The sequence below is a fragment of the Simochromis diagramma genome, unplaced genomic scaffold, assembly GCF_900408965.1.
Source record: "Simochromis diagramma unplaced genomic scaffold, fSimDia1.1 OVJJ01000705.1, whole genome shotgun sequence".
Lineage (NCBI taxonomy): Eukaryota > Metazoa > Chordata > Actinopteri > Cichliformes > Cichlidae > Simochromis > Simochromis diagramma.
In genome coordinates this window covers 3,296,507-3,315,025 of record NW_024387448.1, presented here as the reverse complement: position 1 = coordinate 3,315,025, position 18,519 = coordinate 3,296,507, and the positions used below count along the sequence as shown (strand labels likewise).

Below are 18,519 nucleotides of genomic sequence, written 5' to 3'. Positions count from 1 at the left end.
AAAATGAGTAGGTGGAAGGACCTGTTTTGTATTTTTTTGTGCACTTCTGCATATCAGGCATCTATGAACGCGTCATATGGTGTGAATATGTGTTTGTGTGTATCGCAGGCCTCCACCATGAAGGAATTTTCAGAGTTCCAGGCTCACAGAGGGAGGTGAACCTCCTCAGAGATGCATTTGAAAGAGGTAAGTGCTTTCCTCGTTTTTTCTTTCGTTTTTTTTTTTTTTTTTTTTTTCTTTTGTACATGTGCTGAGATAGCAGAACTTTTTCCTCAGATGGAGAAAACTAAATCAAAGAAGAGAAGTTGTTTATTTACAATGCAATAAATATGTCAGTTAAAGTTAAAGTCGCTAAGGGGATCTGAAAACTCGCTAAATATAGCGACAAAGTCGCTAAGTTGGAAACACTGTGTCACGGTGGTGGACGGACTCAGGCACAGACTGAGGTAGCACGGTTCAACAATACTTTATTAATCACTCCGGTGCGCTATGTACACGTGAAGGGGGGGGGAACACCAGGGTCCCGGGGATCAATAGGCCGGGGAAACACACTTCTTCACACTTGCTCCGCTCCTTGTCCAAACACTCCTCACACGAGCAACCCATTCACACTCACGGGGTCCAGGAGTCAAAACAGGCGGGTCCAGATAAACCTATAAACATAGACGAGGGTAAGTCGGCGGCAAGCACGGGAACAACTGATTCACAATGAAGCCAGGCAATACTGACGAGGGTTACTCAATATTCCAGCGACGAATAGCTCAGAGCCCCAGCCTTAAGAAGAGCCAGAGATCAACTGCAAATCACTCGAGATCAGCTGCAGGTGCGTGGGCCAAGGGCGGGAGCCCAATCAGAGCTCCGTCCAGGCAGACAGGTGGGAGAGAGAGAGAGAGAGAAAAACAACAAACACTTGTGGCCACACTGGGCTGGCCGGGGAGGCACAGGGACCATGACAAGTTGTTCCATTAGCACAAACTAGTGGTTTACATAAACTGCGTTTGCAATGAAGCCAGAGCCAGTGAATGTAAGTCTAGCATAACTGAGGGTTGACCTCAATCGACTAAGTAAATTTTAGCGACTCGAATGACTGAGCTGGATCATTCATGGCCATTTATTTACACAGGAATACTACATTTGTCTTTATCAAGCTTGCACTGTTTCCCAGCCATCTATCTTCTTCCACTTATCCAATTCAGGGTCATTGTTGGGGTGGCTCGTGGATTCAAACCCAGGAAACTTCCTGTCATAGTCCTGGGATTTTTGAGCTTGGAATTTTGAACATTTTTAGTTTTGTACAATCAGTTGGGTTTTTTATTACTCACAAAATGAGTTTGATGTCTTTAGAATCTCTTTAGTTCCAGTTTCCATTTGTACTAGAGATTTATTGTTCCTCAACGTTTGATTTCCTTTTATTCACCAATCTCTGTGGTTTCATAGTTTCAGGTGTTTATTGTTTAGATTTTTGTGTTCTTTGTTCCCATTAGGTAGTTGTTTTCCTTTTCTCATAACCTTAAGTAGTTTCTGCTGTGTAATTAAAAACATTTTTTTTGTTTACCTAGTTTGCCAGTGAGTCCTGCATTTGGGTCCTGTTTCTTCCAGAACCATGACACTTTTTTGTTGTTGCTGTGAGGCAGTGATGCTAACTACCACACCAACATACCATCCTAAAATGGTTTAATGTGATTAATTATAGTTTTTCAACCATCCATCCATCTACCAATCACCATAGGGCTAGATGCATGCTACATTCTGGGCCGTGTCAGTAATCAGTTTTCAGTTATTTTTTTGGCATCAATGTTCCACCAAATCATATGTGGCTGTTTTAGACAGGATGCACTGCCTGAAACTGCACCTGTCTCTAAAACCACTAACCTTATCCACACACACACACACACACACACAAAACATTGTCCAAATACCCCAGCAAGTTTGTCTGCGGCCCGCTTGCCCATCTGCTCTGGATGCTCAGATGTCAAATTGCATGTGCCTCAGGATATCTCTGAACTCTAGTTTAGGTCTGACATGGTTTTTTGTTTTTTTGATGAAAAAGATAATGTAAAAATTATTAACTTCCCGCTAACCATTGGCCACAATGAGTTTTAAGAAACACCCCACAACAGCACACATAAAATAGGTCTGGGAGAAATTACAAATATAATACGTCTATAAACAAATATCTGCATATGACCACACAGATATCTGTAGGTAGGGGACATGACTTTTGGTTCTAAAAGCTTTCTGGTTTCTGGTCCGCTTCTAGTTCGGTTGGTACTGACAGCCAGTGGCTTTGTTTGTGAGCTTGTAAAAAGGTCATGTGAAGTGCAGAAGACTAAACGTTTTTCCCAAATCAACCTCAAACTACCGGCTGACAGTTTTAGCTTCTTAATAGCTCTTTGTATTCATAAACAAGAACTAGTACACAACGTTTTGGCTCAAATGTTCTTTAGTTACAGCCCTGAAAAGCAGACCATGTTCCAAGAGGCTGACACCAACGTTACAGTGTCCTCCTCATGATTCTGCAAGGGCTTGGATCTGCTTGGAGAGCGCCAAACATAGCACTTTCTTCACTTTTCTTTTCTTCTGTGTTGCAGTTTTTAATAACAAAGCAGTTCATCATTTTCTCCTCATGTGGATGTCGCTTTTTTGAGAGAGAGAGAGAGAGAGAGAGAGAGAGATTTTTAATGTGTGTGAGTGAAACAAATCCTTTCAGTTTACTCAAGTGGAACTAAACGAGTATAATAGGATCACCCACTTGTCCGTGTTGTCAGCAGCTCTTCATGATTGAGTCAGCAAGCGAGTATTAACCTGTAACCTGGTCTAAGTTAGATTGCAAATACATCTTACCTTTACAGTTTTGCAAATTCTAACTGGCATGAATCCTTTTTGCCAGTGACTTTCATCATCTATTCGCTAACTTTGTCTTTTCAGCGCTGAGCTGGTAGCATGCAGTTTACACTGTGAGATCTGAGACAACAACATAGAGCTAAAAGGCTTCATAGAGTGAAGGAAAAAGCTCATGCCTGTGTCCTCTGCTACTCCGATTCAGTCATCTCACGTGTGTTTAACCTCTGTGTAGGAGAGGATCCTCTGTCAGATAGTGAGTGTGACCTGGACTCTGTGGCCGGTGTGCTGAAGCTGTACTTCAGAGGCCTCGAGCCTCCTCTCTTCCCCTACGACAGCTACACTCAGCTGCTGGAGTGTGTCCGTAAGACCCCTTATGTAACTTCTCTATGTGTGTGTGTCTGTTTTCAGATTGTGTACTGGTTTCACTTGGGCTTTTTCATGTCTGCTTTCAGTTACTCGAGTATTTCTGGAACATTATAGTTCCTAGATACTTTCTCAACCTTGGTTAAGCTGACTCAGCCCGTCGCGTACTGTGCAGTGAACCATTTTTTGCCTGTGATCCTGTTTATCTTGATATAACTTCACTGATGCTCAAACACAAAGCAGCAAAAACAATGCAGCGTTGATGCAAAAAGATGCAACTTATACAGTTGGTTCTTGCAGCGCATAGTTTGCTGTGTGTTTATCCCTTCCACTATCTCCCTGTTATTTCTGTAGGTCTCTTCCCAATTCAGTTTTTTTATTTTTCCAGGACAGATGCTCTGAGTCACAATTTGCACAGCTAACCAGTGCTGCAAACCTGCCTGGGGGTTGTTTACTCCCCTTAAATTTGTAGATTTTCCATTAGTGGCATAGCATAATCAATCCATCCTCCTCGCCTCTTTCTTTAAGGAAGGATTTTGGGTGAATTTTGGTCAATGCAGGCTTGGAAAAACTTAAATGCAACAACTAAAAGTTTTAGTTCATCAGGTCATTTTGTTTTCTTCCTGTCATCAGAAATCGAGGAGGAGGTGGAGAAAGCCGTCCAGATTAAAACGATTGTCTCGACCTTCCCGAGGCCTCTCCTCATCGTGATGCGTTACCTTTTTGCTTTCCTCAACCAGTAAGTTGCACCAAAACCCAGTGTGGGATATTTTCACATATCAGATATGTGCCATGCTCATAAAACTGCACACTCGTGCCAGAAATAGAAAGTCACCATGTGCGTGTTTGTGTTTCTCTTTTTTTCTCAGTGTGTCTCAGTACAGCGACGAGAACATGATGCAGCCCTACAACCTGGCTGTTTGCTTCGGTCCAAGCCTGCTGAGGGGGATGGATTCTGATGACGCTGTTGCTAGGCAGCCACAGGTTAACGACCTTGTCAAGACCATGATCCTTCAGCATGACAGCATCTTCCCCAGCCAATCGGAGCTGCCGGGCCCTGTTTACGAGAAGCACATGACTCTGGAGCAGGAGTACTGGTGAGAGGAGTACGCATTGATAAAAATGTTGTTTTTGCTGCAAAAAGACAACAACTCTAAGTTCTTAACAGACAGCAATTTCAGTGAACACAACGCAAAGTAAGAAAACAACTTTTTCAGTTTGACATCAAAAGCAGCGAGTTGCGACCTGCTAGTCATGAAAATAATGTTGTCTAGTCCCTTTGTTAACCCTTTGTTTAAGCCAACGTTCATTGCATTGGCTGCCCCTCACAAACCGATGGTTTGAAATGCAGGTGGGTGGGGCTCTTTGTTTACATCAAACTACAGAGGACTGATTTCAAAGACACCCTGAAAATCAAAGTGTAAAAGTTCTGCAGCAGGCTAGTTCATTTTGCAGAAATTTAATTGTAGCAACTCAAAATGGTACTCAATTTGTATGCCCCCACCTGCTCGTATACATGCATCACTATAAATGAGATGGTGGATAGTGTCCTGGGGATCTCCTCCCACATCTGGACCATCACTGAGCTCCTGGATAGGCTGAGGTGCAACCTGGAAGCATCAAATGGACGGAAACATAATTTCCCCGAGGTGTTCCATTAGGTCAGGTGGGGTCCTCAGGCCACCACATGAAGTCTGTTTCACATTGTTGGTCAGAGACATTCACACCAGTGTCCTGCTGGAGGTCATTTTTAAGCTCTGGTAGTGCACAGCCTGCTCCTCCTTGCACAAAGGAGCAGATATCTGTCCTGCTGATGAGTTAAGGACGTTCTACATCCCTGTCCAGCTCTCCTAGAGTAACTGCCTCTCCCGGAGTCTCCTCCATGCTCTTAAGACTGCGAGGAGACACAGCAAACCTTCTGGCAATGACACATATTGATGTGCCATCTTGAGGAGTTGGACTACCTGTGGAACCTCTGTAGGGTCCAGGTATTGCCTCATGCTGCCAGTAGTGACACTAAACTAATGCAAAACTAGTGAGAAAAACTAAAAATACGAGGAGGGGAAAAAATGTCAGAGGCCTCCAGCTGTAAAAGCATTTCTGTTTTAGGGGTTGTCCCATTGTTGCCCCTCTAGTGCATTACCACCAAAGCAACTGAAACTGATTAATACCCCCTCTGCTACAAAACTGAGAGGATCAATATCCCAGAAATTCGGCTGATGTTTGATCCTGTACTCGGATTAAAAAGTGTACCTTTGGGCATTTTTGAGCAGTAAATTAAGTAAATACATAAAAGTGCCTATCACGCTCAGTCTGAAAAGATATTTGTTGAAGTATTTACTGTCGTCAGTAAATAATTGGGCAGCAGCCTTTTTGCTCCAGAGATTTGTTGTTCATGTCAAACTTTTAAGACTCAGGCTGAGATGGTTCCAAGTACATAAAGCATCTTCGCCCCTCAGCCCCCTTTTCATGGTTCATCCTCTTGAAACAGAATTTCATGCCACGCCAAAGGCACTTCTGTGTAGCTCATAATGCTTTGTGTAAAAACATAACGCTTAATGCTATTAAGCCGATTGCTCGCTAAAATGGAACACTAGCCTCCAGGCTAACCCCCTACAACCCAAAGTCAGTCTGTTTCCTTCATGATCTTTTTATTAAAAATCATTCAGTATGACATTAGACCAAGCCTGAGGTTTTAGGGTCATTTGGGAAATCTCACAGCAGTATGAAGTCTTGCATAAAGAGAGGCTGTGGTGTGACAGTTAGCGGAAGAGAAGAGGAACCGAGCATGACTTTGGTTTTTCTGCTTTTCTGCAGTGAACCAATCACAGAAGAGGGAGATGGGGAGACTGAGCATCTGCCCAGTGAGGATGGTCAGTACGCATAAGCACCAACCCTGTCACATTATTGTACTGTTACACCACAAAGGTACATTATAACCTTGCTTTGTGTGTCTGCTGGTGTGTACAGAATGGGAGGCGGTGGCTATGTTTGACTACGTGGCGAGATCCCCGGCGGAGCTTTCCTTCAAGCAGGGAGAGCCTCTCATCCTTCACAGCAAGGCCTCTTCTGATTGGTGGCGAGGAGAGGTGGGAGGGGTTAAGGGTCTCATCCCTCACAAGTACATCAGTGTGCTGGAAGGGTGAGTGACATTTCTATGTCACATAACCACTGCCAAAATGAAATTTCATGACACCCTTAAGGCATCATTATCATTTCATACAGAATTTACTGTTTTTGCCTGCTATTCAGGTCAGTTTATTCAGTGCCACAATTCAAAGTGAAATTAAGGCAAATCGGTTTCCCTGAGTGAGCGCCACGGCAGCCTGCAGTATGACTGGATAGATTTTCTTTAATAACTCATACATTTTGATACTGTTAAGGTTTAAAGTTAGGAGTATGGCTGCTTTGAACGACAAGTGCCGACACGGGCACCTTGGGTAATTCGATTCACTGAACTGGACCTCTCCATTACAAATGGCCCCACTAATATTCTTTACCAGTTAAAGTGACAGGAAGTGACAAAATGAAAGAAAAACAGCGTCTGTGTGTGTGTGTATGCTGATTGGATGCCATTAAATCAGATAAACTGGTAGAATTTAAAACCCACAAGTGGAGAGAGAAAGTATTTCAGCATCAATTCATATTCTCTGCTTGTGTGTAGGTGTCTGAACTGCATATCTAATTCATAGCGCCTTATACCAATCCACAGTTATCTCTAATACAGATATGAAGAGATAACAGTGCTATGATATCCAACATTTATCAAAGTTAAAAACTGTGGCCTCAAACATTCCCAGGAGGGTGATTAAATATCAGTGCAGACTAAGCACCATCAGGACATCACAAGTTTCTCAAAGGTCATTTTCTTTTTTGAGGAGCTGTTGCTTTATTTTGAAGTTATTTTGTTCTTGTCACACATAAGTTCACCTCTGCTGCTGGTCCCTCCTACAAAACGTTTGTTGCTCAGTCTTCATCCCATATTTAAAACTGTACTGCTTGTGCTTTCTCTCGTGAAATATATCTCTCTCTTCTTCTCCTCCCTTAGGTCAGATCGAGGGAAAAGAGAAGAAGGAGGAGGAGGTGGAGGCAGCACTGGAAACCTGACAGCAGAAGATCCACAGACAGAGAACACAACCCGGTACACAGAAGCATACACAGACGAACAAACACACTCAAATGCACACTGCGGTTTATTAAAAACATGTAATAGCCATAAACATCTAAGTACACAAACTCATACGTCTGCCCAGCTCCACATTTTTGTACAAAGAAGCATATAAGCTCGTGTGCGTAAATAGACTTGAAAGTTCAGAAGTTTCTGTGTGTGTCTTCACAGGATGCGGGTGAACAGCGATAGCGCTTCGTTGCCAGGACGGCAGAGAGGAAGTGAGGGGAGCCCTAGTCGAAAGCCACCAACCTCCCCCGCCACACGACACCTGCCAGTGTAAGACTCGCACCTATCTTGACGCACTGCAGGCCTCATGCATGTGCAGCGTTACTCAGATTGATATAAATTAGGTTTGCAGCCAGTTGAGACTGTGGATAAACTCTGTTCAGGAAAAAACTGCATGAGGGGAAGTAATGTACACGTGAGAGCCACGAAATTTTTGCATTACATTTTTTGTACAGCACCACATCATCCTCTGTTTGGACTGCTTACTGAGAGTTACAGTGGGAGAAAATAAAACTGTCATTATCTATATACGTGTGCATCTATCTATACAAACAATGTGCAACATTACCATTTACATAGTAGTACACAGTCTTTATTTGCATACATCTGGTCATTCGCAAACTGAAGGCATATTACATCCACTGTAATATCTCATTTTTTTCCACTTACAGTCAGGTACATTCAGTAATTTTTTTAGGTTATGTATTACAAAAAACTGTATCATAAGTCTACACAGAACTTGAAACAAACTGATGCATTCTCATTAACTTTCCCAAAGTTTTACAGCTTCTTCCAGAGTAAAGGTGCACGCTTCTCACCTGGCATTGACAGCTGAGTTAAACAGCAATCTGACAGCCTACACAATAATTCGCTTCAATTCAATTGTTTATTATATAGCACCCAATCATAACTCAAGGCTCTTAGTACCGTGAGGACCCTACAATGACGTCTATGTAAAAGTGTAAACTATTTAAGGGTGGGTGATTTTTCCCGAAGTGGTTGTGGCAATCACCAGCCAATCAGGATTGGTGGAATGAGACCGTTGCTTTTGAGAAATACGCAGGGAGGAGCATCCCATGGTGAGACTTTGAAACGAATGCTAGGATTGAGCACTCACTTTTAACAGGAAGAAACCTCCAGCAGAACCAGGCTCAGGGAGGGGCAGCCATCTTCCTTGACCAGTTGGGGGTGGGGGAGTTGGGGGAGGAATAAAAGACAAGCTGTGGGTGATTAATAATAAAAAATAATAATAATTAAATGCAGACTGGTGTATAAACACAGAGTAAAAAAAGGTGAACGGAGATGAAACACTCGGTCCATCATGGGAAGCCCCCAGCAGTCTAGACCTATTGCAACATAACTAAGGGAGGGTTCAGGGTCACCTGATCCAGCCCTAACTATAAGCTTTGTCAAAAAGGAAATTAAGCCTAATCTTAAGAGTAGAGTGGCTGTCTGTTTTGTTTTTTTAATGTTTCAGAACTCTTAATAACAGTGCACTATTCTGGGTTAAACTGGTAGTCACTACTCTTGTATTTTTTAGTTTTACTTCATGGTGCCGGTGTCCTTGTGTCTTTGTATCAGTAGCCCGACACACTGATGCAGAAATTTGTCCATTTGGCTTCATCTCCACAGTATTTCTGAGAAGAGCTGCAGCTGCTTACAGGTTTAGGCGGGAGCAGCACTTTCTGCTGCTGAGGATGAGGAATTTGTGGATTTCGGAATCAGATTGTGGAAAAGCAGAGCTACAGCATAGAAAGTAACATAGCAGGTCAGAACACTGCTTTCCACAATTGCACAATTCAGCTGTGGAATAAATGAGGCAAAGCCCAAAACTTTAGTCTTTATAGTCTTTATAGTCTTTATAGCGTGAGAAGATGGAGAGAAACTTTTCCAACACATTAAAGTAAGGTTCGGATCAGAGGTGGCATCTGCCCGTGTCTTTCAACATCTCTGTTAAGCTGTTTATGTTTTTTTCTTTCAGGTCTCAGGAGCGAAGGCACACGTTGGACACTCTGAGACAGGGAAACTTCAGACCCCCTGACAGACCTCCATTCATTCAGGCAGAAAGAACACCAATTGATAAGGTTAGCGGTGTAACATATTCAACCCTTTGTTAACAACCAAAACAAAAGCATTACATTACGAAAAATTCTAAAATGTGGGTATGACTTTTTATAAAAAACATCCAGAAGTTCAAATGTATGCACAATATGAAGCAGTAACTTTGCTGGTGGTGTTTTTTTACGATGTTTCATCTGACGAGTGTTAGCTTGCTAGTTTTGCTCGTTGACGTTAGATTTATATTAGAGACTTTTGCATTGTGGCTCACAGCTGCAGGTCTATTTTTGCTTTAAAATGTTAGTTTTAGAGTTGCATCTCTGTCCTGGCTTGCTTTACTGGGTGTTTATTATGCACTCACATAGTCTAAAAGTAGATGTTGGTGCAATTTATGAAGGTTGGTATTACTACATAAAGACTATTAAAAGCAGCCGTGGTGGGCTTTGGGGGTTTTTTTGCTCTTCTTTCTGGTTAACACCACTAATGCAACTGTGAGAAAGGCGGTTATATATATTCAGAACTGATGATTAGAGAGGGGAAGTACTTTTTATTTTACAGAGAAGGGCTCTAGATAGAAAAATCTGAAAATCCTCTGGAGCCCACTGAAACTCTGAGGTCTTCATCACGGCTGTTTTTATTAGTTCATTTCATTTATTAGTTCAGATTGCTTTAAAAAAATTAATTTAAACAATCAGTTGCCATATTTGTTCCAAGTGTCGCATTTTTGTCAACCTGCACAGTAACTTAACTAACCACTTACCACCACTGCAAACCATGCATGATCAATCACTGCTCTAAGGCATTACTATCATCACATAATTATTTCCCAGCATACAGTAATGTTTAATCAAAGCATGTTTTCACATAATAAGTGTGTGGTTGTGTAGCATTACTTCTTGAGAGCAATTTCCTCATACTCTTTCCATCCTTGTTAAACTGGACAAGTAACGCATGTGATAAAACACTCCAATAATCTAAACAAAGAATGACACCATCCATTTTCTTGGAAATGGTCCTTTATATCAGCGGTCCCCAACCTTTTTTGCGCCACAGACCGGTTTAATGTCAGACAATATTTTTACGGACGGGCCTTTAAGGTGTCAGTGATAAATACAACAAAATAAAATGATACGATCAAGACAAAAACTGTGGTATTTTGTAAATATAATAATAAACGCAAATTCACTGTGTAATTGTGTAACTTTATTAGCAGCGTCCTGAAATGCACCAACAACATTAAGAATAACATCCTCCTCTCTGCCCCTTAAAGCTCTCTGGTCGCTATGGTAACGCATAAATATTTCTTTCAAAATAAGACACACAACTTCAACACGGGAAACCGAGTTAACGATAAAAGCCCCCGAAAACCTTAAAATTTACACCCGAGCCACAACTCTGGCGGCCTGGTACCAAACGACTCACGGACCAGTACCGGTCCGTGGCCCGGGGGTTGGGGACCGCTGCTTTATATGATATTTGGATCACATCACTTCTTGATTCTGAGTAAGTAACTATGATGTTAGATGTGAGAGTGAATTCATTCTGCAGTGAGAACACCACCAGCAACTTATGTTGTTCAGTCAGTGGACTTTCTGTTAAAGTCTAGATTAAATTGACTTTGTATACAAAACTCCACCTTCAGAGTCGCTCAGTTATGAGATTCGAAGTTAGAGCCTTCACAAAAAAGTGATGAAAAAAAAGGACCTTCCAGTCTTTAACAGTGTCAGGATGCAGCAGTAGAATAATGCAGTATGTAACAGAAAAACTTTGATGTTCACCTCACCTCCTCCTCCTCCTCCTCCTCTCGCTCTCTCAGGAGATGATCAACCGTCAGATGAACTCGGTGTTCAAGGAGCTCCTGTCTCGCCAGCCTCCCTTGCAGGGGTCCGGCATCACTGCACCTGTGGCCACTGCAGCCCCTGCACCCTCCTCTTCCTCCTCTTCATTGTCCACCTCCTCCTCTGTTCCTCAGGCTGCCCCTGTGGCCAAAAAAGCAGGATTCGGTCTCAGGGGACGGGCCCTTTTCAGACCGGTGGACTGAGACTGAGGAGGGGACAGCCAGGAAATTATTGATTCATTGTCTGACAATGATAATTATCCCGCTGATGCCAATTGTGCATTTGGGAAAGATCTTGATTTTTTTTTCTTCTGTTTTTTCCCATTTTTTTGGACACGTGTATAATAAGTGAGTCTCTGCCATCTCATAGTGCCACTATTCTCTGTGCCGTGTATGTCCAGTGTGTCTGGTTTTGGTCTCTTTTTTTGCTTTGTTGTTGTTTTTTTATGGCCTGGTCTGCTTTTGTTCTCCATGCTTTTGGGATTTTTGAAGAATCAGGGATGTGACTTCACCAGACTGACTATTTAAACGCAGTTGCCATGATACTAACTGTACATCAACAACAGAAGACTAAAACTGCCCCCTAGCGGCAGGTCTGAGATCAGTTCACCCAAAAACCTTTTTCCTTATTTAAAAGAGAAAAGAAAACTGATCTGGGGCCTGTGTCTAGGAGTGCCTTCACATCTTTTACTCTACATGTTTAATTCACTTGAAAAGATCTGATAATTTTCAATTCTGCATATTATAATAAAAATGTGACCCAGGCAGATGTGTATGGAACCCAAAGTGTTCAGTATTAGCAGTAAAACATTGTGGCATGATAAAAAGAAAGTGCTCCCTGTTTCAATTCTAAAGGTTTGACGTGTCACTGCATAATAAAAATAATCTTTAGCAGATCTTAAAATTAAGTAAATAAAGCCTCAGATGAAATACAAAATACAACACATTTTATTGAGGTATTGAAGTGTGTGAAGAATTAAGTACTCCTTTACTGCTTTCATATGAAGTAACAGAAATAGTGTCCAGGTGCTGCTATTTAAATCCACCTGATTAACCGAATCAACAAGCAAGTGTCACCATGTATCATCTGCAATGATCTTGGGAGCCATCTGTTGCTGTCCATCAGTCTGGAAAGGTTTTTTTTACACATTCCAAACAGTCTGAAGTCCATCATTCTACAGTGGAAAGGAATATTTACAAGTGATAAATATTTAGGAATGTTGTCAATTTTCTCAGGAGTGAATGTCCCGGGAAATTTATCCCGAAGTGATATGAGCTACAACAGAGTGAACAGGCCTCATTTAGAAAGTTTAAGTTATTAGCAGTATACCTGGAAAAACACTGATCCAATATGGTTTGTATGGAACAGGAAATGGCCGATTTTAAACATGATTGATTATATGACATCAGCTAACTATTTCACCAGTTAACGAAAGTTTACTGTCTAACCCATTTGTTTTTTCCATCTGACTCTTTTTGGAGAACAACATGCTAGGCACATCATATTTGTTGCTTTATATAAAAGATGTTTATTGGAGTTACAGCAGTAGCTAACTTAGAATTGGTTTGGTTTGGTTAGCAGCTAACCCTGCTAGCTCAACAGCTAGCAAGGTTAGCTGTTAGCTGCTTTAGGATGGTAGCATACTGCTAAAAAAAAAGGTGAAAAACACCTCTGTCATTAAATAGTGTGTTATTGGAGAAAAAAATAATAAAACAAAAAGATTTTTTTTTAATATTTTGTGAATATTTTTTGAAAAATTCCTTTCAAGCTAAAAAAAAAAAGATCAAACAACTTTTTATAATGATTATATCCTAAATCATCTCACAAATTACAACTTAACATTTACATTTATTATTCTGTTGATTGTTTATTTCATATTAATTTATTGAAAACTGAACACTTTGAGACTCCGTGTGTGTTAGCTAGATACGCTGTTAGCATTGAGGTTGGTATACTTGGTCTTTGCATAACAGCATGTTGTGTTGAAAAAACACAGAGAAGAAAAACACATTCCCCTTCATATGTGACGTGGCCTGATATGTTGGCCAAATCTCAGGGCTTATGCAGAGTTAAGGACAGGCTAACTCAGGTTTGGCTTAGAAGGAATAAGAAAGGGTTTTCTCTCAGGTCTTAGGTCGACTTACTCTTCAGCTGGAAACTGTGCCCATGTCTCGAGAGCCAAAACGGCCCCTATATCAGAGAGGTGTCCGACTCTTTCTCTGATTTAAACTGTGAACACCATGGCGCCATTTTGGTGCCACGATTGAAACTCTTGTCTCATTCATCCACACTTTGGGCCCCCCTTGCTGTGTTTATGGCATCATCATAGGCACTATAAAACATGGACGTAGCTACCGTGATGTCACCTGTTGGTGTCTGAGGTCCCGTTTTGAAGCCACAAGATGAACATTTCTGTTGTCGCCATCTTGGTTGCAAGACACTGGCTCCAATGAGGACAAGCAGCAGTGAAACTGCTTGCTCATTGCTCAATATCTTGTGACTGACAAGTCGTTAGACAGTGCATGAGCAGAAAATGCCACTGCTAATCTTCCTTTTTGAGACATGATATAACCAAGATTTTACTTTTTATTATTATTGTATATGACCCAAAACAAGTGACTAAAGTAAAGTTTTACCCAAAGACCCCTACAGTCTTTTTCAACAACAGCTATTGCCATCTGGTGGCCTTCAGAGAGAATGCAGGTTTTTAGGCACTTCTGCATTGGCTTTATTTTTATGACCAGGAAGCATGTTTTTTCCCCACAGGTCCCATTCAAACGTGTTTCAGGATTCCTGCAGCGAGGTGAACAGCTCCTTTGACTCTAAAAGCATTTTAAAATCTTACATACATCATCTCACATTTTTTGTGTTTCAGTATTGGAAAAATGAAAGAAGAGTTGTTTTGTTTTCCCTTCTTTTATTGATTCTGCATCTATGGTTAAAACACCCTGTTGTTCTGGATCACTGTTTGATGATGTCACTAAGTTTACTGCGTCCAACTGTATATGTGGTTAAAAAAAATGAATAAAGATGACAAAGTGATGAATGGTTAACAGATTGTTGTTGTATTTAAGGGGATTGTTGTTCATTTGACTGGTGTGACTGCCACACGTGGTTCAGCTGAACTCGGGCATGATGGGGGTACAAGTGGTTGTGCTGTGCTTCTGAACATGGCTCTCCAGTAGTCACTCAAAGATTTTGCCTCTGGAAAAATAAGCAACCCCAACTTCCTGCATGTGACAGTCTCTCTTGCAGTCTGACTCATCACTGTGGTGAATCAGTGTTGTATTAATGTTAATTGAAACATGTTTACGACATAATTGGTCTCTGTGGTGCATGTGTCATTGTTTCTGTTTTAGGAAACCACACCAATTCTGTAATGCGATCATTCGGACCCGTCTGCTCCTTCTCCTAAAATAACCCCTTGACACAGCCACCCACGCACACACACAACCACACATAGAGAGCTACTGTACCGCATTTGCACTCCTGACACACTAAGTCGGTGTCAGACACTGTAGGTGTCTGTGTTGTGTCTCTGCATGTCCTGTAAATTCCACTTCAGCTTCGAGGGACATTGTGATGAAGCCGCTGAACTGATCTCATTGACATTTCAGATTAGCACTAAGCAGAGCACCCCTGCCCCATCTTTCTCTCTCTCTGAGGGTCTCTGTCAGTGAGAAAGGATTAAGATAGCATTTTGTTTTTAAAAAAAAGGTAAGTCAGACATGATTTATTCATATCTTTGCTGTCTCTGTGGTGAATCGTAAATCTTGAATTGAAAGTTTCATAGGACGCACCGATATATTTTTTCATAGAAATGTTCTAAATGCACGCATGTTAGATCCGACCACTGGCTGCACTGTATCTAATGCGACCACTGGCCGCACTGCAGAGCTTTCCATTTAAAAATGCCGTCTTAAAATTACCAGCTGCTATTTACAGATTTTGGACTGACTTCTTTTTCGGGAGGCTGAAGAACAGGTGGAAGTGCCAGAGCTCAGCTCGCTTTTACACTGGCCTGCAATCAGCTGGAGGAGTGAGTCTCTCTGTCTGTGGGTTGAATCTAGTTGGCTTCAACAATTCTGCGTGATTCGAATGCAAACATTTACATTTGCTTTTAGCGAAGATGATGATGGTGAGCGACGACTGCCTGGTGGAGTGTAAGATTGACGACAGCGATGAAGACGACGGAGGGGAAGAACAGATAAACACTCCCCCTCCTCCCCCAGAGTTTGCATCCAAATCCTCAACCCCTGCACCCAAAGCTCCAACTCCACCTGGAGCTCTGACTACACCCAGGGCCCCGACTCCACCCATAGCTCCAGCTCCACCTGCTGCTCCTCCTACACCAGCAGCCACTCGTCCTGTCAGCAGGGATCCTCGTGGTATCAACCAGCACCTAAAGGTCCTGATGTTTGTTCTCTTTATTATGAGTCTGCTTTGTCACAACATCTGCCCTTGAGTCCTAAAATCCAGATGTCACATGCATAGACACAGTCCTACCAGAAAATTGTTTTTTTAACCTTCTAATTGGATCTGACCAGTCTCAGAACTGTTATCTATATCTAAGACAAAATATCTGAGATAAAAAAGTATTTTGGGGGAATTTGTACACTCTTTATAAGACTATCTTGGTTTTTAAAATGCTGCACACTTGTGAGGCTACACAATCATTTTCACCCTCATTTTCCCATCCGACAGACAGATGTCCCTGTTTATTTTATTTTTTTCCTGGGTTTCTTTTTGGCTTTTTTGGGAGGGGGCTCTTTCTCTTTGGAAAGAGTTAAATGGGACAATCTATAGATGACACAAATAAAACCCCAAAGAACACAACAAAACAGCAGTGAAATAACCCTTAATGATTGAAAGAGTTAATGCAACAGAAAATCTCAGATAAGCCACACATGACACATTTCATTTTCCCAAACTTTGTGACATTTTGATAATAAAACGAATTTAAATCATTTTATATTGTTTTATTTTGAAGTTAACTACATTATTTTTAATCATTTTAAATATAACATTAAGCTGAGCAGAAATGCTGTGAATGGTATTCCCAGAGTGATTGCTCAGATACAGATATTCCAGATAATTTCCTGCTGCAAACATAGTTTCCAACATGAGTTGTCTGAGTGAAAAAACATAAAATATAATAAATTATTTCTGTTATAATGGAATATCTAGGAATAGGAATGAAATAGCTTTCAGTACAGATACACAAACCAAAACCTGCGTGTTCCCAAAGCACATTGTGCATGGTTGTCATGTTAAAGATCTAACTGATCAAGATAGCAGTTGAAACTATCCTGATAAAAATAGAATTAACTTTAGCTAGTTTATTGTGTTCAGCCTCAGCGTTCTCTCCTGTTACCTTTTACAGGTGGAGGTCAGTGATGTGTTGGCAGAACCCAGCAAACCTCACAGCATAGACCAAGTGTGGATTTACAGCGTCACTGGCTTTGAGAATGCTCGTATCTGGACGTACCAGTGCCTCTCCTTGCTTTTTGCTGTGCCCTGCGCTCTCGTTTGTGGCATTTTCCTGGCCATTCTTGCCTGCCTTCATGTCTGGTATGTTGGAGAGTTATTAAATATTTCTCCTCTGGACCCACATTGCTTTATCTGCAAATAACCACAAACACACATCCACAGTATTATTAGGATTATTGGCATGTTTTTTTTCCTAGCAAGAAAGAGTGTAGTTAGCCTCTAATGAAACATCAGACACAGCCTCTACTTTAAAACATGTTCAATATAACATTTGAGTGCATGGACTATATATCAGAGATGGACAAAGTTGTCACCTAACCCCTTACATATTCGTCTCTGCCCAGTTCATACCAGCATCCTGTTTTACTGTGTGTTTACAGTTAGGATTAGGACTAAGGAGCAGGGGCAGTTTTTTATGGCACAATTCACATGTGCAGAAATACGTTTGCAGACAGTCACATGTTTAATAGCTTTCTTTGCAGATTCCTGCTTGACATTATACCAATGTCACATGAATAAAACTCTCTTCTAGACACTGAGGAAGGTTCACTAAAATGAAACCTCAGTGGACTAAGGTCATAAGTATGGAAGAGCCCACTTTTTTTTTTTCCAGTGGCCCTAATCCTCTTCCATACACAAGCAAAAGAAACCTTATTTACAGTCTTGGCTATCCTGTTAGCAGTATTGCAGATGTCTCACTTATAAATATAAAAGGATTTTTGGGTCAAATAAGATTTTGTTGTTGTTGTACTGCAAGTGTGGTCACACCACAGCCAGCAGATATTCAGCAGTACAAATTTTCAGCTTTGATACATGCGCGCAGAAATGTCTCCAATTTGTGTGAATCTTTTGATTATGTCCTATAGATGATGAGATATGTAAAATCTTTGTAAATGTGCAGCTGTTGCAGCTTTGGACAAGTCTTGTGTTTTTGTTACTGGTGTTTAAACAATTGTTTCACAATTTATAGATTTATTTTTGCAAGCTGGTGAACTTCTGCCCCTCTTTACTTCTGAGAAACTCAGCCTCTCTTCCTGTAGCTGTTTGCCACATGAGTGTTCAGACACATTACACAAGTGTTTCTGCTGCCTAAGCCGTCTTCACTAACTTACTCTGATCTTTGTCTGTGCCCAGGTTTCTGGTTCCCTGCATACAGCTGAGCAACACTTTCCTTCCATGTCTGCGGTCCTTGTGTATGTGTGCCGTCAACGTTGTCATCTCTCCATTCTGTGCATCTGTTGCTCTCTGCTGCAGCCAAATTGCAATTTCACTGTCGAACAAGGACTGGATTCAAATGAAAGACAAAGACACAGTATGAATGCAAGATATGCACTCAGTGGGTGACTGAGTGAATGCTTAAATTGGGGGCCTATTTCTCATTTCTTTCTTTTTCTTCATGTTTTTTTTAAATTTATGTTTTATTAACCTGCTCTGTTAATCCTACTCAAAATGTTTTCTACATGTAAACCAATTTCTGCTATTATTTCCACCATCAGGCTATAAAGAAATGTACTGCTACTACTGCTACTACTATTATTATTGTTGTTGTTGTTGTTAATCATTTGATTTCTGGTTTATTTGTATGAAAGCTGAAACAAACTACAAATAAAAATGTCAAGACTTCCACGGGTATTTATTTATTTTGGGTATTTATTTATTTTCCAAAATGAAATAGATATGAGTGTAAATCAAACAACTTTCAAGAAATATTAAGGTCACTAATATTTTGTTTTTAGTTAGTTTTTTTAA

The 18,519-nt window shown here is 41.1% G+C and overlaps 2 protein-coding genes across 5 annotated transcripts in view; both read left to right on the top strand.

The window, feature by feature from the left end:
* The window catches only part of LOC120722655 (SLIT-ROBO Rho GTPase-activating protein 3-like), a 31,488-nt gene extending 17,165 nt beyond the window's left edge, over positions 1–14,323 (top strand). For all 3 annotated transcript variants that reach the window (XM_040013715.1, XM_040013713.1, XM_040013714.1), the window contains exons 15-24: positions 109–186; positions 3,077–3,205; positions 3,841–3,946; positions 4,077–4,304; positions 6,025–6,080; positions 6,178–6,349; positions 7,256–7,348; positions 7,547–7,654; positions 9,366–9,468; positions 11,259–14,323. In XM_040013715.1, the coding sequence (XP_039869649.1) occupies positions 109–186; positions 3,077–3,205; positions 3,841–3,946; positions 4,077–4,304; positions 6,025–6,080; positions 6,178–6,349; positions 7,256–7,348; positions 7,547–7,654; positions 9,366–9,468; positions 11,259–11,483 (1,298 nt within the window). In that variant the 3' untranslated portion in view covers positions 11,484–14,323. The remainder of the gene's footprint in view (positions 1–108; positions 187–3,076; positions 3,206–3,840; positions 3,947–4,076; positions 4,305–6,024; positions 6,081–6,177; positions 6,350–7,255; positions 7,349–7,546; positions 7,655–9,365; positions 9,469–11,258) is intronic.
* A 102-nt stretch (positions 14,324–14,425) lies between these two features.
* Positions 14,426–18,393, top strand: zgc:158296 (uncharacterized protein LOC791212 homolog). Of its 2 annotated transcripts, XM_040013721.1 has the most exons (5): positions 14,426–14,997; positions 15,226–15,319; positions 15,405–15,688; positions 16,664–16,851; positions 17,905–18,393. In XM_040013721.1, exons 3-5 carry the CDS (start codon positions 15,410–15,412, stop codon positions 18,086–18,088), a joined length of 651 nt encoding a protein of 216 aa, XP_039869655.1. In that variant the 5' UTR covers positions 14,426–14,997; positions 15,226–15,319; positions 15,405–15,409; the 3' UTR covers positions 18,089–18,393. The 2 variants fall into 2 exon arrangements, with proteins under 2 accessions (XP_039869655.1, XP_039869656.1); XM_040013722.1 differs by lacking the exons at positions 14,426–14,997; positions 15,226–15,319 and having other exon boundaries at positions 15,326–15,688.
* The last annotated feature ends 126 nt before the right edge of the window (positions 18,394–18,519 follow it).

Coding starts and splice junctions, on each gene's coding strand:
- zgc:158296 (XM_040013721.1), top strand. CDS start 15,410: ATGATGATGGTGAGCGACGACTGCCTGGTGGAGTGTAAGATTGACGAC. Junction 15,689..16,663: donor GTATCAACCAGCACCTAAAG/GTCCTGATGTTT, acceptor TACCTTTTACAG/GTGGAGGTCAGTGATGTGTT. Junction 16,852..17,904: donor CTTGCCTGCCTTCATGTCTG/GTATGTTGGAGA, acceptor GTCTGTGCCCAG/GTTTCTGGTTCCCTGCATAC.